The 23,356-nt window shown below is 43.3% G+C and overlaps 2 protein-coding genes across 4 annotated transcripts; both read left to right on the top strand.

The window, feature by feature from the left end:
- Positions 1-5,219: 5,219 nt before the first annotated feature.
- nitr4a (novel immune-type receptor 4a) lies at positions 5,220-9,685 on the top strand. The gene is made up of 6 exons (XM_079838656.1): positions 5,220-5,385; positions 5,498-5,848; positions 6,103-6,456; positions 7,648-7,758; positions 7,868-7,920; positions 8,006-9,685. The coding sequence occupies exons 1-6, from the start codon at positions 5,337-5,339 to the stop codon at positions 8,138-8,140; spliced, it is 1,053 nt and encodes a 350-aa protein (XP_079694782.1). The 5' UTR covers positions 5,220-5,336; the 3' UTR covers positions 8,141-9,685.
- A 7,134-nt stretch (positions 9,686-16,819) lies between these two features.
- LOC307143722 (uncharacterized protein) lies at positions 16,820-21,525 on the top strand. Of its 3 annotated transcripts, XM_079845483.1 has the most exons (7): positions 17,186-17,267; positions 17,381-17,598; positions 17,678-17,731; positions 17,799-18,122; positions 19,430-19,537; positions 19,701-19,753; positions 19,858-21,525. In XM_079845483.1, exons 3-7 carry the CDS (start codon positions 17,692-17,694, stop codon positions 19,984-19,986), a joined length of 654 nt encoding a protein of 217 aa, XP_079701609.1. In that variant the 5' UTR covers positions 17,186-17,267; positions 17,381-17,598; positions 17,678-17,691; the 3' UTR covers positions 19,987-21,525. The 3 variants fall into 3 exon arrangements, with proteins under 3 accessions (XP_079701608.1, XP_079701609.1, XP_079701610.1); XM_079845482.1 differs by having other exon boundaries at positions 16,820-17,267; positions 17,381-17,731; positions 19,858-20,169; XM_079845484.1 differs by lacking the exons at positions 17,186-17,267; positions 19,858-21,525 and having other exon boundaries at positions 17,588-17,598; positions 19,701-19,791.
- Positions 21,526-23,356: the final 1,831 nt, after the last annotated feature.

Genomic DNA, 23,356 nt, shown 5'->3' with positions numbered 1-23,356 from the left:
CTCCATCCTCACTACCCTCGATGGAGGCGCGGCTAAGGGCTACGTGGAGGTCCCTCCAGTGGAACGGTCGGTTGCGATGCAACTGTGTCCTAAGACCGGCTCAGCTGGCGGGGCCATCCGCGTCTCCCCTCCCGGGCGTGTAGGTTCTCGTCCAGCCTAACGGGCAAGACCTACACAGCCTGTGGAGAAGCCGCGTCTTCTCTGCATGCCATGGCGCTCCTGCAGGTCTACCAGGCCAAAGCGCTCAAGGAATTGCACGAGGGTAGTTCTGACCCAGGGGTTATGCAGGAACTGCGTACCGCAACGGACCTCGCCCTCCGGGCGACGAAAGTTGCCGCACGCACCCTGGGTCGGGGGATGTCCACTCTGTTGGTCCAGGAACGCCACCTATGGCTGAACCTGGCAGATATGCGTGAGACCGACAAAGTGCGGTTCCTCAACGCCCCTGTCTGTCAGGCCGGCCTCTTCGGCGACGCCATCGAGAGCTTCGCCCAGCAGTTCTCGGTGGCACAGAAGCTGACGGAGGCCATCAAGAACATCCTGCCCCGGCGACCTGCTGCTGCCTCCACCCAGTCGCCGGCTGCACCTCCGCCTGCTCGTCGCCGAGGGCGTCCCCCCTGCGGCCGCCTCCGCCCCTGCTAAACCCAAGCAGCAGCCTCCACCATCGGGGAAGCAGGGTGCCGGCCGTAAGCGTGCCGCCCAACCCGTGTTGGGGCCCGCTAAGTCGGCAGGCAAGCGCAAGGGCAAGCGGCCCTGACACGGGGAGCCCAGGGAGAAGAGGAGCTGCTCCAGGGGAGGTGGTGTCCGCACCCCTCCTCCCCCCGGAGGAGGACCGGGGGGAGAATGTCAAGACTGGTACCATGAACATCCTGCCGCTGGCCCTCCGGGGTCCAGCGGTACCCACATTCTCAATGAAAGAGCAGTTTCTTCCCTCCCTGAGCCCCGAGAGGGACAGGTTGGCAGTGCGCGACGCCCCCGGGCCTTGCCACTCCTTTCCTTCCCTCTCACCCCTCGCCAGGGGGCAGCAGAGTGGGCACCGAGGACGCCCCCGGGCCTTCTCACCCACTCTCTGCCCCACCTGGAGTATTCAGACAACACTCCGGTCCGCCTCCGGGCCTCCCGAGTCGGGTCTGAATACTCCACCTCGCTGCCTCACCCCGGGTACGTCTGTGGTGCCGTTGGTCCCGCTAGTTCGGTCTCTGGGGGCCTGGCTAGGTCTCCCCAGGCCGTCTCGCTGGCTCATCCGTACCATCATGCGATTCAATTCGCACGCCGGCCTCCCAAGTACAGGGGCATCCTCTTCACCTCCGTGCGGAGCAGCGATGCCCATTTCTTGCGGTCCGAGATCGATGTCCTGCTGGCGAAGGGCGCGGTCGAGCCGGTTCCTCCTGCCGATATGAGGTCGGGGTTCTACAGCCCCTACTTCATTGTACCCAAGAAAGGGGGTGGGTTAAGGCCTATCTTGGACCTGCGCATTCTGAATCGGGCCCTGCACAAGCTTCCATTCAAAATGTTAACGCAGAAACGCATTTTCCAATGCACCATCTTCGAATGCATCCGTCCCCAAGATTGGTTCGCAGCGATCGACCTGAAGGATGCGTACTTTCATGTCTCTATCCTTCCTCGACACAGACCGTTCCTGCGCTTTGCGTTCGAGGGGAGGGCATATCAGTACAAAGTCTTGCCCTTCGGGCTGTCCCTGTCGCCTCGCGTCTTTACGAAGGTTGTCGAGGCAGCCATTGTCCCGCTCAGAGAACGCGGCGTTCGCTTACTCAACTATCTCAACGACTGGCTCATTCTCCCCCAGTCTCGGGAGCAGTTGTGCGAACACAGGGACATGGTGCTCAGTCACCTCAGCCTGTTGGGACTTCGGGTCAACCGAGAGAAGAGCAAACTCTGCCCCGCGCAGAGGATCTCTTATCTCGGTATGGAGCTGGACTCGGTCAGCCGGACAGCGCGCCTCACTCCAGAGCGCGTCCGGTCAGTGTTGAACTGCTTGAATACGTTCAAAGGCAGGACAGCGGTCCCACTGAAATTATTTCAGAGGCTCCTGGGGCATATGGCATCTGCAGCCGCAGTAACGCCGCTCGGATTGCTTCATATGAGACCGCTTCAACGCTGGTTGCACGACCGAGTCCCGAGATGGGCGTGGCAGAGCGGTCAGTTCCGGGTCCTAGTTACTCCTTACTGTCGCCAAACCTTCAGTCCTTGGTCAGACCCCTCGTTTCTCCGGGCCGGAGTGTCCCCAGAACAGGTGTCGAGGCATGCTGTGGTCTTCACGGATGCCTCATCCACGGGCTGGGGGGCCACGTACAACGGGCACGCAGTTTCGGGTCTGTGGACGGGGCCCCAACTGCGTTGGCATATCAATTGCCTAGAATTACTGGCGGTACGTCTTGCCCTGGCCCGGTTCAAGAAACTGCTTCGGGGCAAGCACGTACTGGTCCGTTCGGACAGCACTGCGGCCTTGCATGCTCCGGCTCGCCCGCCATCTCCTCCTGTGGAGTCAGAAGTTTGTGAGGTCACTTCGTGCCATTCACATCCCAGGTGCGCTGAACCAGACAGCCGACGAGCTCTCTCGCCAGTCGACACCTCCGGGCGAATGGCGACTCCACCACCGGAGCGTCCAGCTGATATGGGACCACTTCGGAGTTGCACAGGTAGACCTGTTCCCCTCTACGAGGCGCCTCTACTCTCTGAAGTGGAACCTGTTCGTCGAGTGGTGCTCTTCCCGCCGGGAAGACCCCCGAAAGTGTTCGATTAACGTTGTGCTTTCCTTCCTGCAGGATGGGTTGGATCGAAGGCTGTCTCCCTCCACCCTCAAAGTGTACGTCGCAGCAATAGCAGCGTATCATGATGCAGTAGATGGTAAATCCTTAGGTAAGCACGACTTAATCGTCAGGTTCCTCAGAGGTGCGAGGAGACTAAATCCTCCTCGTTCTACCTCGATACCCTCTTGGGACTTAGCCCTGGTGCTCAGAGCACTTCAGGGTCCCCCATTTGAGCCTTTGCAGTCTGTTGAGATAAAAATCCTGTCCATGAAGACAGTTCTCCTGATTGCATTGGCTTCAATCAAGAGGGTAGAGGACCTGCATGCACTCTCGGTCGACGAATCGTGCCTAGAATTCGGGCCGGCCAACTCTCACGTTGTCCTGAGACCCCGGCCTGGATACGTGCCCAAGGTTCCTACGACTCCCTTTCGGGACCAGGTGGTGAACCAGCAAGCGCTGCCTTCGGAGGAGGCAGACCCAGCCCTAGCTTTGTTATGTCCCGTCCGCGCTCTTCGCGCTTACGTTGACCGGACTCAGAGCTTCAGATCCTCACAGCAGCTCTTCATCTGTTACGGAGGCCAGCAGAAGGGAAAGGCTGTCTCCAAGCAGAGGTTGGCCCACTGGATAGTGGATGCCATTGTCTTGGCTTACCAGTCCCAAGACGTACCTTGCCCGTTCGGGTTGCGAGCACACTCAACAAGGAGTGTTGCTTCTTCCTGGGCGTTGGCTCAAGGCGCCTCGCTGACAGATATATGTAGAGCTGCGGGCTGGGCGACACCTAACACGTTAGCTAGATTTTATAGCCTCCGTGTAGAGCCGGTATCTTCCCGCATTCTCGCCCCCCAGTGGCCAGCAGCGCTAAGTGCCCGTTCTAAGTGTCGGCTTGCATACGCCACTCCCGCCCTCTGGGCCGGATACGTGCGTCTATTTTTGCTCCAGTCGTGTTCCCCGAAATTCGGCTAACCCTGTGAGTTCCTCCGTCACCCCTTCGGTGTCAGACGTGGCGGCCGTCTGATGCCAGGCCTGCACCCGTATGCTTGTGGAACGTGTGTGTAGGCTGGGTTCCATATGTTGCGGTCCCCTCTAGGCTACCCCATATGTGTATTTTCCACGGTACCAGCTACCCTACTCGGCTAGCCCCGTGTCTTTCCCTCGACAGAGCTTCCTCTGTCGTCTCTGGCTGTGTTCTTCCCCCCCTGGAACCAGGTTGGGTCCACTCCAGAGACTGCCATTTGTTGCACTACCCTGTTAGGTTAGTCCTTATGTGTATTCCACCTCTCCTTCCATTGAAGGATGTGGTCCGCAGCGTACCATCTTCCGAGACGGGCACGCTTTCCCAGCATTATCCAATAGTCACGCTGAGTGGGTCTTGCAGGAACAGCAGTGACTGTCCTTCCCTGCCCGGAGCCCTGACTCCCACTCTAACATAGGAGTGGTCCAGCGAGCTCAGGCAGGACGTTGGAAGGGCCAGCCTCCTGGCGTGTTGGTAGGGATCCCAATTCGTCGGTCAGTTCCGACGTACGTCGAACGTGACCGACTGAAAGGGAACGTCTCGGTTACGTATGTAACCCTCGTTCCCTGAAGGAGGGAACGGAGACGTACGTCCCGTCGCCAGGTGCTGTGCTTCAGCTGAAGGCCCGAGCCACTTATCTCGGCTCCTCAGTTGAAAACGGTATGCGGCACTTCCACTTCCTTATTTATACCCGCAACGCGGGGCGGTGCGTGGAATGCGTGATCGCATGCCAATGTTTATTGGCTCGTTTTTAATTACTCGAAATAGGTCGGTCTCTGAAAACAGATCCCAATTCGTCGGTCAGTTCCGACGTACGTCTCCGTTCCCTCCTTCAGGGAACGAGGGTTACATACGTAACCGAGACGATTTCTAGGCTACCGGTTTGATGCTCTTTAATGCGGCGTGACTGATCACTGATCACAGTTCAAGCGGCCGCGTGACACGCCCTGACACGGAAAGTAAGGGCTCCCTATATAGTTAACAGCAATATCTTCAAAAAACTTTAGTTATAATTTAATTCATTTAAGGACAGACACTTTTTTTCCCAGTAAACCACTGTTTAGTAAAACAAAACAAAACAAATCAATTTTGTAATACTGCTGTACTGAACCATGACTTCAAAAAGGAGGTACGTACCGAACCGTCAGTTTTGTGTACCGTTACACCACTACTTCTTATACAACTTAAATCTTCTTCAAATTAAGTGTTTTCTTCCTCCTCTAGACTTCTCTGATGTTTTTGTATCACACCATGTACCTGTCCCACAATATTCCAGTCATTTTATTTTATAGTTGATATTGCAACAAATATGTATTAAAAAAAAAAGTGCATGCCACCACCCTAAAAATCTCTGTAAAATGCATTCATCTGGCCTGCTGACAAGACGTCTGCTAGTTGCATTTGCTTACATACTGTACTTCAGGAAACGGGCAGTGTTTTGTGCATGCAGAGAGCCAGTAGAGTCACATGATGACACCCTCAGAAAGCATATTGATTCATAGACTGAGCACCACGTTTAGGCAGAAGTGCAAAAGACCCAGGAAGATCATAAAATGGATAACAGCATCTTCATGATACTCTTTCTCTTTCTTCATGAAGTCTGTAAGTACAAAATAACAAGTTGTTTTATCATTATCATAAACATTCGATAATGCTTTTACTACACATTTACATGACATCTTAGGAAACTATGTTATGTTATTTTTTCCAACAGGTGAATATAATTGCAGTGTTGCTCATGTGGATCAGGTTTTAACTGCTCAAGAGGGGGACAGTGTGTTGATATCTTGTCTTATTTTAGATGATCAGTTAAACCGAGCATTATGGTATAAACAAGCTCTTGGAGAGAAACCTGTCCTGGTAGTGTCTTCATATCATTACACTCAACCGAATGAATATCCTACATACTTTGAAGAAAATCAACGATTTCGTGCAGTGCGAAAGGCTGATAGTTTTAACTTAACCATCCTGGGGACTTTGAAATCTGATTCAGGCACTTATTTCTGTGCCGCTTCCTTTGCCAATATTGTTTCTTTCGGGACTGGAACTATTCTGCTGGTTAAAGGTGAGGATTGTAATACTCTTTATATATATATATATATATATATATATATATATATATATATATATATATATATATATATATATATATATATATATATATATATCTATATATATATATATATATATATATATATATATATATATATATATATATATATATATGTATATATATATAGATATATATATATATATATAGAAAAAGATGATTGATTGATTCCATTTATTACCAATGTCTTTTTTTTTTTTCTCTTATAGGTGCAGACCTCAAACCTCCAGTTATACAACAGCCCGTGCTTGGTGTTATCAAGCTAGGAAGCAATGTGACTCTGCAGTGCTTAGTGCAAGTGAAAATGTGTGATAAAGGAGTACAACTAGTCTACTGGTTCAGACAGAGTTCAGACACAATCCATCCAGGAATGGTTTACACTCATGGAGACATGAACAATGAGTGTGGAAAGAACTTTGCAGCCTCCACTTCTAAAGAGCAGAGCTGTCTCTACAACCTCCCCAAGATGAATGTGGGTCTCTCCGATGCTGGAATGTACTACTGCGCTGTGGTAACTTGCAATGAAGTTTTATTCGGAAACGGCACAACGTTGGTCATTGAAGGTAATTGCATTATTTTGAGAAGTACACTTTTATCCGAAGCGACTTGCGAAGTAGGAACATTGCACGCCATTTTACATAAGACCAATATTTGCAATATGCCAAGTTTCAAAGATAGATTAGATAAGATAGATAAGTAAACGTGCCCTTTTTAACAAAATATTTATAGATAGATAAGTGTGATGGATGGATGGATTGATGGATGTTTTTGTTTGAACTCACCATTATGGTGATCAGTGTTCCCTTTGGTTGGGCACTTGGAACTTCATGTGACCCTGGACCACAAAACCAATCATAATTTGAGATGTATACACATAATCTGAAGCTGAATAAATAAGCTTTCCATTGATGTATGGTTTGTTAGGATATGACAATATTTGGCATAGATACAACTATTTGAAAATCTGGACTCTGAGGGTGAAAAAAAAAGGCTAAATATTGAGAAAATCACCTTTAAAGTTGTCCAAAGGAAGTCATTAGCAATGCATATTACTACTACAAATAGAATTTTGATATATTTACAGTAGTAAATTTACAAAATATCTTAATGGAACATGATCTTTACTTAATATCCTAATGATTTTTGGCATAAAAGAAAAACGAATAATTTTGACCCATACAATGTATTATTGGCTATTGCCACAAATATACCCGTGTGACTTATGGCTGGTTTTGTGGTCTAGGGTCAGATTTATATTATTGTAATTCTCTTCCTATTGATGCAGCGATGCTACAAGAAATCACAGTTATTTGGTGACTATTCCGATTTCACTTAACTTAGTTTTTTTTTAAGGCAATCAGTTTGCATGCTTTTTTAAAGTAAGTCTAGCTAATTATATTTTACATTGTAGATAGATAGATAGATAGATAGATAGATAGATAGATAGATAGATAGATAGATAGATAGATAGATAGATAGATAGATAGATAGATAGATAGATAGATAGATAGATAGATAGATAGATAGATAGATAGATAGATAGATAGATGGCTTAAGTCATAATAAAGTATTTCTTTGTGTGAGATCAAAGTATGAAAATAATCCTAAATGTTGTGCTCTTCATAATCATATTCACGCAGGCTTTTATATACTTTTGGTAATGTACTATTTAATTGTGGGGATTAAACTTGATTTGACTAAATATGTTTTGAACAGTAGATTTATAAAGTTGCACAATGTTTATTGTGTTTCAGATGAATTTAACATTGAGAGTATGCAGTATTTTATTTTAATTGGCCTTGCAGTGCTGTGTACAGTCAGCCTTACCATCAATATATTGCTCTGTTTACCAATGAGAAGAAAAGGTGAGTTATTTCTTAATTTAAGTGAATCCTAATCTTAGAAAGTATGGGTTTCTATAATAGAAAATGAGGGTTTAACTCTTCTCATACTGCTTTATTTGACATCTAACAGGAAAAATGCCTCAACAAATCCAGACTACCAATGACGATACAACCGGAGTTCAGGTTAGGAGAATTAGATGTGTGAGTAACTGTTAACTCGTGTAATTGAAAAGAGTGCTGAAAAAAGTCTCCTAATTATTTCTTCTAGTACTGCAACACTGATGACATTAACTATGCTCCCCTGAACCTTTCCACAAAAAGAGGTCAAAGAAAGAGGACCTTAGAGGAGACAACATACTCTAGACTGAAGCTGCGAGATAATAATGCTCCAGGAGTGCATTAACAATATTCCACATTTGTGTCTCTAATGATAAAACGTCCTATGCACTTATTGCGTATTCTGCTACGTATTAAATGTGTTTTTTCAAGAAACGAGCTGTGAGTGTTAACATGAACAATGTGTAAGGGAAACAACGTGCAAAAATATATATAAAAGCATAACCACATCCTGTAAGGGTGTAACCAGTGTGTTCATCAAGTTGAATAAACCTCTCAATGTTGGCTAATTAGATTTAGGTCAACCTTCTCTAATTCGTTTATTCATCCACAACACTATATGGTTACTTCCTCTACAACAGACAGAGCATGTGTGTTGAATAGTTCTTCACACAATACAATGCACTCCATTTGACCTTCTGTTTCCAGTGAATGCAGTACAGGAAATTAAATTTAACATATCATTCAAGTCAAGTCACCTTCATTTATATAGCGCTTTATGCAATACAGATTGTTTCAAACAGTGATAACAGGATATACAGTGACATCATTTTTCAGCTGAAGTCAGTTCAGTGTAGATAGTTAATAGTTCAGGTAGTTAATTTTGATGTTTTATGCAGAAAACAGTGATGACATCGTCCAGCTCAGTTCAGTTCTCATCCAATAGCGTCAGTGCAGTCAAATCAATAATGCTGTTGAATATTAAGTGTCCCCAACTAAGCAAAACAGAGGTGACATCCTTCTTTACTCATGATGGGATCAGACTGCTGGGAATTAAATTCAGCATTTGTAACCCACTTTACTTCTGTAATGTGACATACTGTATTTTGAGTGAAACAGGTCATTCAATGAGGGAAAAAATATTAGGGGTTAAACATAACACACATAGTTTCTGCCTATCTCATGTAAATCTTAAGTACCTTATAGAGTAGTATTTATCATATTTATAAAAGACAGATACGCTGTACCGATTCTTTCCGAAAACAGCCGAGCTCGTCGACACACGCACGCACGCACGCACGCACACACACACACACACACACACAATACATCATGGCATTATCCCTAACTTTCGATTCACTATACGTTTGTGTTGTTTACAGTATATAAACTTAAGCATCAATTGCCAACAAAACACAGACATTTGATGCAGTTTCACTCACAGCCTGCGGTTTCGACTCATGACCGGGAACAAGCACACACACTTGCAAAGTATAACAATAATAATAATTTGCACGGTTTGATGTGTTGTGAGCTAAGCGATCGTTAGATTTAATCACCGTTGGTAGCGCAACGGTCAAAACAAAAGTGGCAGACATGTTACTTACTTGTTCAGGGGCCTGTACCATGATGGTAGTTTAACAAACTCAGGGTTACAGGATTAGTTTCGAGTTGACAAAACCAAACCAATCTATTCAGGCTTTGTTGGTCCCATGATGCTGATCATCAACTTTCTCTGTCAACTCAGGCTTTGATCCTGAGTTTAGGAGTTTAGCTGTGACATCAGCAGTGAACAGCCAATCACACGCTGTGGATCAGTGAAACTGAGATTCACTTCTCACGAGAGAAGCAGTGTGATTCACTTCACTCTTCTGCAGAATATACATGATTTAAAAATATTAAGAATTTAAACAAATTTACACAGAAGAAAAGAGCTGTCGAGGACAACTTTAAGAAAAATCTTATACGTCAATGCAAGTAAAAGTTATGAAGTTAGTTTAGTTGATATATAGAGAGAATTGAACATTTATGCTCACTTGTAATTTTTTATAGATTTAGTTATTGAATTTAAAGCTTATTTGTGTGACCTTTATATAGGCTACTTATTTTAATATTAACAAAATGCATATTAATGATTGATTTACTAAAATTATACATGTGTAATTGATTAAGGGAATAATAATTACATACATTTTTTTTTAAATAATTCAAAATTATTATTATTATAAATAAGCATTGTTAAAAGCCAGCGGTTTAAGTCTTTAATAGCCATTTGCTATGTAGTGACCTTTAATTTGGAGTAGAAACAGGGGGAGTGACTTTATTGCATCAGAGGTGTGTCACTTTGCTCACAGCTGATTGGTCCAATTTCAGTTTGAGAACATAACCTGCCCTGGAACAGGTTAGCTGTGGAGCGTAAGTTACTATGGAGATGAACACAGCTAAAAGCCAAACCACTTTAATGGTACCTTAAACCCAGGATTGGCACAAACTAAGCTTAAACATATCTGGCTATAGCCAGCTAAACCGACTTCATGGTATAGGCCCCTGATTACATTTTCCGGTGAAACTTATTATTTTGGTCATACTACCAAGATGTAGAATCTGTGATACAGTATCCACACCGGTGCAGTGAGTGGATGACAGACACACAAACTCCTCAAAACATTAGATTCATCCGCGCTGAGGAGCCGTGCCAAGCAGGGTTGCCAAGTTTTCACAACAAAACCCACCCAATTGTTGTGTTTTGGTTGTGTTTCTGTTTTGTCACATGTTCCTTTGTTCTCTTTCCCGCCATTTCTGTGTTTCCCTGATTACCCTCATTAGTTCATTTATCCCAGCTGTGTCTTGTAATCTCGTTTCTGTCCACTACTTAAATTCCTCTTGTTCATTCACTCCTTGTCTAGTCTTTGTTATGTTATGTCGGAGTGTTTTCCCTGTATCGGTTTCAAATAAGCTTTATTAAAGTTTTAGTTTGCATTCTGAGCTTTGGAGTCTTCAGTGTGTTCCTGGTAGTGATGGCCAAATGAAGCGTTTCGAAGCATTATTGCTTTCTGGTACAATTGTGTCGAAAATGGTTCATTACTCGAAGCTTCATTCAGATAGAAATTGTAGCACCATCTCCTGGTGAAGTAAATGTAATGCAACAAAGCTGACAACCATAAAATGCAAGTTATATGTTAACGCCCCGTTTATTACGTGTTTGCCGAGGCGATCGAAGCTGAAGCAGTGTTAGTGCTGTGAAACGTCTCGGTTACGGATGTAACCCTCGTTCCCTGAGGAGGGAACGGAGACGTAACGTTAGTGACTAACGAATGGGGGTTTCGCTTAGAAGCCTATCAACTTCGAGTTTAGAGAAAACGCCCAATGGCGTGCCAATGCCATGGGGCATGCGGAATTTGCATACGTAACTCCGCCTCACCGCGTGAGTATATAAGGAAGTACGTGGCAATATCGCATTATGTTACCTGCTTGAGGAGCCAAGACTGAACTCCTGCGTTCCAGGTAGCACAGCTGATGTGGCAACGGGACGTTACGTCTCCGTTCCCTCCTCAGGGAACGAGGGTTACATCCGTAACCGAGACGTTCCCTTTCGTTCAGTCACTACGACGTAACGTTAGTGACTAACGAATGGGGGTCCCAATACAATCCCGCCACTCAGCTGTCTTCCAGCACCCTGCGTAAGTGTGAGTACCCTGTCGTAAGACTAATACGGACGAAGGACTCCCACTTAACACAGGAATACCAAGGTACACTGGGAAGCATATCCCAGTGAGGGAATGCCAAGATGCCTACCCGTGGGGAGGACTTAAGAGACACATATGACCCGCTAAGGGCTGCATTTGGAAGATCTCTAGGGTACCAGCCGAAGGTGGATTTTTAACCCTAGGGGTGGCGGGGACACGCCAAGGGAAGAAACCCGCTCACTGCGGAGACTTACGGTGAAATACACATGTGGGGGTCGCCGGAGGGGAACCATGCACATGGGGCACCTGGCCGGACATGAGGGTCTGGGCTCGAAAGGGCAGACTGAACTGATGTCGGCGTCGACAGTGCTGGAGGAGCTCAGGGCTCTCGGGGAGCTCACCTGAGGAAAAATCGCACGTATCCAGTCCGTGGAGTGGAATGGCGAGCAAGCGAAGACACCTGAGCCTGGTCTATTACCGGCCCCTCGGGGGGGCGAGTACATAGTCGGACACTGGCTCCACTCGGAGATTGTAGAATCTGGCGAATGTGTTGGGTGTCGCCCAGCCTGTAGCTCTGCAGATGTCTGCTAGCGAGGCGCCATGCGCTAAAGCCCAAGAGGAGGCCTAGTGGAGTGCGCCCTCACACCAAGGGGACATGGTCGACCTTGCTGCTGGTAAGCCAAAACAATGGTGTCCACTATCCAGTGAGACAGCCTTTGCTTTGAGAGAGCACTTCCCTTCTGCTCTCCACCATAACAGACAAAGAGCTGGTCTGAGGTCCTGAAGCACTGCGTCATGTCTACGTAGGCGCGGAGGGCGCGTACTGGACAGAGCAATGCCAAGGCTGGGTCTGCCTCCTCCAAAGGCAGCGCTTGCAGGTTCACCACCTGGTCCTTAAACGGAGTGGTGGGAACCTTGGGCACATATCCAGGCCGGGGTCTCAGGATCACGTGAGAGTTAGCCGGCCCGAACTCCAGGCACGCTTCGTCAACCGAAAATGCCTGCAGGTCCCCGACCCTCTAGACTGAGGCCAATGCGGTCAGCAGAGCCGTCTTCATAGACAGGAACTTAATATCAACCGACCGCAAAGGCTCAAAGGGAGGTCTCTGCAGAGCACTTAACACTACTGCGAGGTCCCGAGAGGGTACGAGAGGAGAGCGAGGAGGATTCAGTCTCCTCGCTCCCCTCATGAACCTGATGACCAGGTCGTGCTGACTTACCTTCTTGTTCTCCTAGAGATCGTGGTGGGCAGATATTGTGGCCACATATACTTTGAGGGTGGAGGGAGACAGCCTTCGCTCCAGCCCCTCTTGGAGAAACTCAAGCACGGACCCGATCGGGCATTTCCAGGGGTCTTCTTGGCGGGAAGAGCACCAGGTGACGAAGAGGTTCCACTTCAACGCATAGGCATGCCGAGTGGACTCTGCCCTAGCGGAAGTGATGGTGGCGACCACCGTAGGTGGCAGGCCACTCAAACCTGCCGCGTCCCGTCTAGGAGCCACACGTGGAGGCTCCAGAGGTCGGGACGCGGGTGCCATAGGGTGCCCCGTCTCTGAGTAAGGAGGTCCGGTCTCAGAGGAATAGGCCAGGGAGGGGCTGTCGCAAGGAGTATGAGTTCGGGGAACCAGGTCCGGCCGTGCCAGTACGGGGCGACCAAAAGGACCTGCTCCTTGTCCTCCCTGATCTTGCACAGGAGCTGTGCGAGTAGGCTCACTGGGGGAACGCATATTTGCGTAGGCCCCGCGGCCAGCTGTGCGCCAGTGCATCCGTGCCGAGCGTGCCCTCGGTCAGGGAATAGTACAGGCTGCAGTGGGAAGAGTCGTGGGAGGCAAACAGATCTACCTGTGCGTCGCCGAACTGTTCCCAAATCAGCTGAACCATCTGGGGATGGAGTCTCCATTCTCCCGGGAGAGGCTGAAACCGCGAGAGCTCGTCGGCTGCGTGGTTCAGGACTCCCGGAATATGGACAGCACGAAGGGACCTCAGGCGCTTCTGACTCCATAGGATGAGATGGCGGGCGAGTTGAGACATACGGCGGGAGCGTAGACCGCCCTGGTGGTTGATGTACGCTACTACGGCCGTGTTGTCTGACCGGACAAGCACATGTTGACCCTTCAGCAGCGCTCGGAAGCGGTGCAGGGCGAACCGTACTGCCAGCAACTCGAGGCAATTGACATGCAGGAGGCGCTGGGGTCCTGTCCAGGAGCCCGCGGCTGCTTGTCCATTGCACATGGCACCCCAGCCCGTGGCAGAGGCATCCGTCGATACGACAACATGCCTGGAAACTCGTTCTAAGGGCACACCGGCCCGTAGAAAACTGAGGTTCGACCACGGGGTGAGCGTCTGTAAGCAGGCCCGAGTCACTTGGACCCGGAGCGTGCCAGACTGCCATGCCCATCTCGGGACTCGATCGCGAAGCCAGTGCTGAAGCGGTCTCATATGAAGCAATCCGAGCGGCGTTACCGCGGCTGCAGATGCCATATGCCCCAGGAGCCTCTGAAATAGTTTCAGTGGAACCGCACTCTTGCTCTCGATTTGACGGAGGCAAGTCAGCAGAAGAAATTCTAATGGTTTCTATTAAAATACCAATAGGAAACATTGGCTTTTACTATTTAAACCACTACAGAATAATTTTTTGTATTGTGTTTGGGACATATTCCATTAGGATTTAATGCCCCCACCAATAGAACCCAACACATATCAGTAGAGACCCACAGAGACCACTATAATTACCATTACAACCAATAAAATTCCCATGAAAACCATTAAATCCAATAGAATTCCTGTAATGGTTTCTATAGTTTTTTTTAGCAGGGCAGTAGCATGTGTGAAAGCTTTATCTTGTTTAGCTTTGTACTTGTATAATGTAGCAGAGGGTTTTTGAAGTTAGTGTATTTGATGCATGTTTTTATGTAACAATGTTCATATGTTCTCTAATTAATAATAATAAAATAAAAAATGTGGCAGAGGGTGACACTGAAATAAACTCAATCCACTCTCCTCAACAATAACGCCGACTACTACAACCAACGGTGTTGCCATGGTTTGGCTTCACTTTTATAAGAAATTCAGCCGCCAGGTTTCAAACTTGTCAACACTGGATTGGGCTGTCAAAGCAGTCTGGTGGTTCACTACAGGAGTGAACCAGTGTGTTTGCTTCAGACGTCATTTTCACGTGACTAGTGACGTAATGATACAAGCTCCGAAGCAGTGGTTCATTGCGAGGACCGTTCGAGTTTGAAGCAAGCTTCGGAGCGTCGGTGTCAGACGCCACCCTGGAGACTCCCCAGCCAGTCCAGGCTCAGATACCTGCCATGGTCCTCCAGGACTCCAGGGTTGATTAGCCTCATTAGTTCATTTATCCCAGCTGTGTCTTGTTTTATTTTCTCGTTTCTGTCCACTAAAGTTCCTCTTGTTCATTCGCTCCTTGTCTAGTCTTTATGTTGGACTGTTTTCCCTGTATTGGTTTCAAATAAGCTTTATTAAAGTTTTAGTTTGCATTTTGAGCTTTGGAGTCTTCAGTCTGTTCCTGGTACACCAACCCGTGACATTTGGGGGGTAAAATATGTGTTTGTTTGTTTTTTTTGGCAGGGTTGCCTGCTAAAATTCGCATTCCTGGGTCTAAATATCACATAAATGGGGTCGCTTCAACCCGCGGACATGGAAAAACAGCCCACGATAAAGTGGGATTAGTGATGGTGAAAAAAGGAATGTGGTTTGAATTGTAGGAATAAAAATATCTTTGGAATAACATGCACTGCATGAACCATGCATTTAAAAGGATAGTTTCCCCAAAAATGTTATATTTTGAAGAATGTTGGTAACCAGACAGTTGACAATAGCCATTGACTTCCATAGTATTTTTAGTCAATGAGTGCTGTCAACTGTCTGGTTACCAACATCCTTTATAATATCTTTTGTGTTCAACAGAAGAAAGAAACTCATGCACGTTTGGAACAACTTGAGGGTGAGTAAATTATGACAATTTTCCTTTTTGGGTGAACTATCCCTTTAAGTAAATTTGGATTAATGCTAACCTGACATTATTTTCAATACGAGAACAGGATGCAACTGTGGAATTAAAGTCACCAGAAAAGTCACTTTTCTTCCCTATTGGGATGTATATCAAAGTGAAACAGATTCTCGAACAAGAAAAATATCTAGGGCTGGACTTGTTTTTGTCCATTAGGAATTGGATGGTTGTGGTTTGCTATTGGTCCATCTCATATGAGTGACAGGTTGCCCCGCCCCTCACACTGTAGAACACATCATTAGAAAAGAGAAGTCGCTGCAAGAGGTAGGGGATGTTATTTTAATTAAAGATTACGAGGGCACATGTATTTTAAAAAAAATATGATGTGCACGGATAAATAATTTATTATAAAAATGCAAAATTCCATAAAAAAAATAAGAATGGTCAAAGTGATTTTAAACATACAACATGAGGTCATGTGTCAACAGTGTAGAATACTGCTTTTATAAGCTACCAGGTGATGGCAGTGAGGGATCACAAAAAATAGAAAAACAGATTTATCTCGATTTACAACATATTATGCCTATGTAAATGCTACAATATTAATTTATCATTATAAAAAAAAAAATTACAGTAAATAATCTGCCAGCACACGTCTTAATTGTCATTCATTTGAACACAGATGTTTTTTTTTAAAGTTCATAACTAGTGATCTGTTTATAATGGATCTCTTTCAGAGTTTAAAATTGTGGGTTAATAGTTCAGTTCTTGGACCATAAAAGCTATGCAGTTTCCAACAATAAATTCCATATGGACCTGTTTTGTTGTTTGTTGTAAACCACCACTGGAACTTTACCATTATCACTCTAAAGAAATGCTGGGTTAAAAACAAGTTGGGTTGAAAATGGACAAACCCAGCAATTGGGTTGTTATAACCCAGTGAATGGGTTGTTTTAACCCAGCGGTTGGGATAAACGTTTGATTAAAACAACCCAATTGCTGGGTTAAAACAAAATGTAACGTTGTTTGTTTGTGTGGGAATGAGGCGGGAACCGGCGAACATTCAACAACTTTAATAAAACAAATTAACACAAAATGAAAGTAAAAGCGGCAGCTCCTCATGGACGACTGCCGGGCACACACATAACAAAACGTAAACAAAACACAACTTAAAATCCAGGCCTGGTCCTCTCTCGTCCTTCACTCGTGTCGCTCGCCTCCGTGCTCCCTCATGAGAGGACTCGAGACCGTTGTGCCTCGAAGGTGACACTCTTTCTCAATCACGCACACTGATCTCGCTCGCTCCTCCCATGTCTCTCGCTCGTCCACCTCGCCACACAAAACAATTGCTGGTTGTTTTTAACCCAGCATTTTTTAGAGTATACTGACTGTAAAATGTAACGTATTAGAGTATTTCAAGATTAAACTGATTTCATGTTTGTGTGAGTACACATATGTCAGCTATTGGCTCTATTCTGGACATGTATTATAAAGAGAACGTTTCCTTTGTCTGATGTTAGGTATTTCAAATGTGTATAACTTCATTTCTAGTCCGTTTTATTTATGTTACATAAATTGATGTGAATTTCAGAATAGATCATTTACATTGAAGATACATACAGTGATGTAGCACATCTGTGTTAAAAGTAAGCTGAACGAGGAAATGACTTGTTAGCTCAGAGAGCCAATGGAATCGTGTCATAGTGCTTCCTCCTAAAGCAGAGCGAAGGTTACAGAGAATTAACCTTCTAAGAGATCATATGTGAAAATGTATGTCTTTCTCTTTATTGTATGTGTTCTCTTATATAAACCATGTAAGTACAAAACTTGTATCGTTTTTCTTGAGCTTTTTACTTCTCATTTTGTCATCTATGTCTCAACGTATGTCTACGCTTATATGTAATAACTGCAATTAAATCTTTTACAGCAATGCAATATTCTGGAAGTATTTTGCAGATGGAGGATGCAACAGTTCAAGTGGGCGATGATGTGACATTTCACTGCTCTCACCCAAAAGACCAAGTGAATAGAGTTATGTGGTTCAAACAGTCTCTGGGAGAAAAACCTGCTCTTGTAGCCTCTTCATATCACTGGTCTCAAGACAGTGTACTTCATGATGAGTTTGAAAAGACAAAGCGCTTTAAAGTAAATCCAGGGCTTGGTAGCTTTAATCTGACTATTGAAAGAACTGTACAATACGATTCAGCCACATATTATTGTGCAGGTTCCTTTTCTAACATGGTCTACTTTGGAGTTGGAACTAATCTGGTGCTTAGAGGTGAGCGGTCAACATCTAACCCTTTCTGAAATGTTACAGGCTTAAATTCATTATATTCCTTCAATAGGTTCGAAATCCAGCCAGATTCATATTCTGCAGCAGGCGCAACCGTCAGATGGAAAAGTGACTCTACACTGTACAATCCACAATGAACAACAGAGTTGTGGAGGCGAACACAATGTCTTCTGGTTCAGACATGATGCAGGGAAATCTAGTCCAGGAATCATCTACACTCAAGAAAGTTGCAAAAACAGCCCAGTGACTGCTTCCCCTACCAGGAGCTGTGTCTACAATCTGTCTATGACAAACATCAACCCTGGGACTTACTACTGTGCTGTGGTCACATGTGGGGAGATTTTATTTGGACATGGAATTAATCTGGATATTGACGGTAAGTGTGTTAAATACAAGTCATTTTATTGATAATGCAGTTTGAGCTTCTAGTGTATTGTATAATGCTAAAACAAAACCGGTCTATTTTTGACCTACATAGCATAACACAGAGTCCTTTAGTTTGCATTTAGTGTTTTAAATAGGGATTATTTTTTATTTTATTTAAGCTTCATGTAACCAGGAAAAGTCCCATTGAGTTATAGTAAGTCTTCTCCCAGGGAGTCCTGGCCAAGACTGGCGGCCAAAAGTAAAAAAAAAAATACATAAAAGACAGGACAAAGATACTACATACTACACCACAAATCTCTATACATACACTATACATACTAGAACACAAACAAGACATTATACTTAACGTCAGCAAATACAGACATACAATTTAAAAGGCACCTAGTTAAACACTGTTCAGTCAAAGTTGACTTTAAAAGGTTTTTATAAGTATTAATAGATTAAAAGTATTACTAGGAAGTGATTCTAGATTGAATGTGTTTTGGAGTTCATTCCAGACATTTGGTGCATATGATGAGAGCTTTTTTACCAAGTTCTGTTCTTGTTGATGGAATAATTCATAGTATTTTTTTTGACGACCTTGTCCTGTAAACACTTTTTTGGTAAGTAAGCAAATTTGAAATGTAGAGGGGCAATTTACCCATTAGTGCTTTAGTAATGAAAATCAATAAATTTAATTTTCTTCTGAGGGAGAGGGCGGACCATTGAACAGTTTCATACAGAGTGCATTGTTGATATGGGATACTGAATTGCATGCTTCATATTGTTGTACAGTATATACAATAGTGCCCAAAAGTGATGTCTGGATGGGATATTTGTTTATAATGACCCTACAAGTTCAATTAAACTAAAATATGAGAAATATTTTAAAAATTCAATATACAGTATGAGGGAAGAACAAAACACTGACCTTGGTTAAGGTATTTATCAGTTTATTTGGTAAAAATGGAAAACTACAGCTTTATTTTAATATGCAAATATTAAAATAAATGGATAAAAAAGCTCACAGGAAAAAGGACACATTGACAACAACATAATGAATTATTAATATTTTGCATATGTTCATAATTTCTTTGTATGACAACCTGGCCAAAAATGTTGTCCGCACAATTTGCCATGTTTCATTGCGTTATCACAAAAAAACACAACTATTCAATATGCTTACAAAATCTTTACCAAATGTTCAATAATATTTAAATAAAGGACAAGGATGTATATGTTCCTAGGCCAGACATCACTTTTGGCCGCTAGTTCTAGGCATAACATGTGATGCATTCATTTATGTTATTGTTTCAGATGCACATAAAGACCAGCACATGCAGTTCTACATTCTCATTGGCCTTGCGGCATTGCTGATCATAAGCTTCATCACTAATGTTCTACTTTGTGTGACAAAGATGAAAGGTAACCACTGACTTCATATATATAAAATATAAAAGTACATGAGAGAACATGCATTATTTTGAATTATTCAGAAACGTCCTGTAAGATTTATGCAATAAACATAATTCTCCTTAACAATGCCTTTTTGAAGCTAAAACTTGTCTAATATTTCATCTTATAACAGGCAACACTTCTCAGCAAGTTCATGCTACAGATAACATGGAGTCAAGTGCACAGGTTTGTTTTACAAATGATATGAGAATCTAAAAGTCAAGTATTTGGTGGTGTAATGTACACAGAAATGTTTATTTTATATATATATATATATATTTTTTTTTTAGTTCCACAGGAGCACTGAAATTAATTATTCTGCCTTAAAATTCACATCCCAAAGCTCAAGACAGCAGAGAGTGGAGAGGCAAAGGCAGACAGAATATTCTGGACTGAAATTAAACGATTTTGTACTGTAACACTGTATTTATTGTTTGTGAACCAGAGCCACTCTGAATGTCACTTTATGTTCTGAAATAATTATGAAATGTAAATGTATCTTTATTCTGTTGAAATAACCACAGCTTTTGATCTCTTTCTTAATTTGTATTCGTGTTAATTAGTATTGTACTGCATGTGAACGAAGTCTTATTTTTCCAGAGAAAACAAGAATAAAACAGAAACAAACATGCTTTTCTTTTGTTTTGATTAAGGTTAGATAAGAAACACCACAAACCATAAGGTCACACCTCTGAAAGTTAGTCCAGTTTACACCCCTGTACTGTGGTAAGATCTAATCAACAGACCAAACTACAGAGAGCTTTAGTCCTCTTTCATTCGACACACATGAGACTGTCTGCAGTAACTTTGGCCTATTTAACACCTACTCGACTCTAGGGGTGTAGCCATCCTTTTAGATGTGAGGGGGACAGAAATGTCAAGTAGAATGCCAGTTTTATTCTGACCTTTGTCTAGTTGACTGGTTTATTTTTTTTTCTTATCTCTTGCTCAAATCAAATACACTTCTTATGTTACAATTTTATGACTGGTTTATCTACAAACACCCACTTTATATTAGGTGGCCTTAACTACTATGTACTTACATTAAAAAAAAGTACTTATTTGTGTTCATATTGTATTGCAAAACACTTTTGCTGATATTGAGGTGGGATACGGGTAAAGTTAGGGACAGTTGTGATGTTATGGATAAGCTTAAGGGTAGGAGGGTTAGGTGTAAGGGAAGTGTCATCAGTGTACTTATAAATGTAACTACAGAAATGAGTTATGGAATTACATGCATGCAATACTTTAACGGAGTGTCTATTTACACCAAGTGCATATAGCGTCCCTTGTTGGCAAGCGCTATTCGCACTAGCTCTGCCTAACAATGCCTGGTTGGGCCAAACAAGATAAAAAGAATGTGGCTATTTCAACGTTTTCAGTGTCGTAGTCAGTAAAGCATAAGGCTTAAAGATCTAGGGTTTGATGCCTTTTGCAGAGCTCACTTTTCTCCCTTTTCCCATCACATATTACATCGGAAAGGCATTTACTTTCAATAAAAATATAAGAAAATGTTCTAAAAGTGGAAATACAGTGCCTAACGAAATGTTTAATAATAATAAAAGCATTTATTGGGTAGTGTTAGGGGGATTGTCACAGACACGCCAGGCTCCCACGTCACCCAGTCACAGTGCACGCCTTCACCAGAATACTAATAACGCACACCTGCATCCCATCAGCACGGCAATCACCCATAGCACACAAGACACTCATACTCGCTCAGTCACTGTCCGGTCACGTTAACACATAGGATCTTACCTCTATGCTTACCTCGCGGACTTGTGTCTTCCTTAAGAGTCTCCCTTGTTTCAAGTCTGTCTCCAGCCCGCTACACTTGCAAGTAGGATATAAAGACTGTATCATTCAAGATATCATCATCAGACTCCTACGAATTCCAGCATCACTCACCTGCACTGCCGTTATCACAATCTGGTTGTTTAATAAACATCACTAACTTGTACTCCTTGTCTCTGTCCCTTCTGTACTGTAACAGGGATAGGTGTAGAGCTTTTATTGTCCTATTAAGGTGGCATCCATTTAATAATTTTAATAAATATAATAATTTACACTGTTATTGTTGCATCCTGTTAATGTACAACAATACTAAGGTGCAAATAGTATACATTTGTCAAAATAAAGTATAAATAGCATCTAATTACTATTTACACATATTGCAAAGAACTGCTATTTTTACATGGTGTAAATAGAATCACTATTTTCCCTTAGTAAATATCATCTATTGCTATTTGCATTTAGTTAAAATAGCCGCTGCCATATTTTAAATGCAAGTACAATGTAAAAACATGTATTTACACAATAAGTGCATTGTATCAAATTATTAATTTGAATGTTAGTACAGTTAAGGCCACCTAATATAAAGTGGGTCATCATGGATTTTATACATTATTATTTTTTTTAGATATAAGGCAGAAAACATACTATTTTATAGTACTGTAATAAAGGTTATTTACATTATTAACACTACATAGGCCTAATTCATATACTTTATTGTTATGAAAATACCCCGAGATGGCTCAGAAAATACACATAAACCATATATTGACGCATGTGTTTATTGTCTCATGTTTTTATCAGGCAAAACGTTTCTGATTTTTTGTTCAGCTACAGCGATAGTTGCTGCGTGGATGCATCCAAAATCACATACTCTCTTGAGTAGGTTATTTTGAATAAGTAATTACTTCACGACCACTAAAAAGTTAGTTCTATATAGTATGAATGTGTGCAGTATGAATGTAATCTGGACGTACTACATTCGCCATGTTATCATTATCATGTGACCTACCAGCGTCAGTTACACCTACTTTCGGATGTCGGATGTCTTTGTTCATGTAAGGGGTTCCCTGGAACGTCATAAGTTATTTCATCTATGAGTCCTTTCAGACTTTCTGCAAGACGGTGCCCTCCAGCTTCCAGTATGAATGAAACATACATGAGTGTTTAGTGCTCCATAATGTTCACATCGCCTCGTTTTTTGGATAAGAATAAAACGTCAGGTCATGAATTCAAATCAAGATTTATTCACATTAGCCCATGAAAACCTCTCAACGAATTTACGTTTTATTAAAAATGCAGATGTATTATACGCTCCTCGCTGTGTGGCAGTTGCACAAGCTCCTAGTCCCATTACCCATGAATGATTAATGAAGAAAACATGACTCCCATCAGGAAAATCTCTTCATTTCTTCAAGTCCAGCAGAAAAGTAAGCGAGCAAGAGATTTAATGGAAAGTGCAGGCTAAACATGTGAGGCAAACTGAAATAGGGGCGGAACGAGTGAATTACATCACATCCTGCTGAGTGAGTGTCAGGAAGAAACTGATTAATGTAGAGCAAAAACTGCTACAGTGAACATCAGGATCTGTCAGGGTTCTGTCACTTCGGTCTAGCTTACTCTTGGTTTTGTGACAGAGCCCTGACACTCCTGTATTGTTTGTCTTGTGTGAGTGCGCAGCTTCGAGGTCGGGGTTGTTTCTGTTTTAATTTTATTGTTAAATAAAAAGTCCTCGCCTCATGCCTTGCCTCAACCCTGACAGGATTAGCTTTATGTCTTGTACTTATAACTGTGATCGAAGTACATTTGAATTATTTTAGCTTAAATAGAATTAATCGTGTGATCATTATTTTATTTAGAGTTTACATAAATGACTATTTGTAATTTTCCCCACTTTTATACTTTGTTGAATTTTAGGTCTTTATATTTCTTAGATCTGAACTAAAAAAAAAACATAACCAGGCACAAGTTATATATATATAGACTATACATATGATA

Source organism: Gobio gobio (assembly GCF_949357685.1).
Source record: "Gobio gobio genome assembly, chromosome: 2".
Taxonomy (NCBI): Eukaryota; Metazoa; Chordata; class Actinopteri; order Cypriniformes; family Gobionidae; genus Gobio; species Gobio gobio.
The sequence above is the reverse complement of the archived record's forward strand: the minus strand, read 5'-3'. Positions and strand labels throughout refer to the sequence as shown.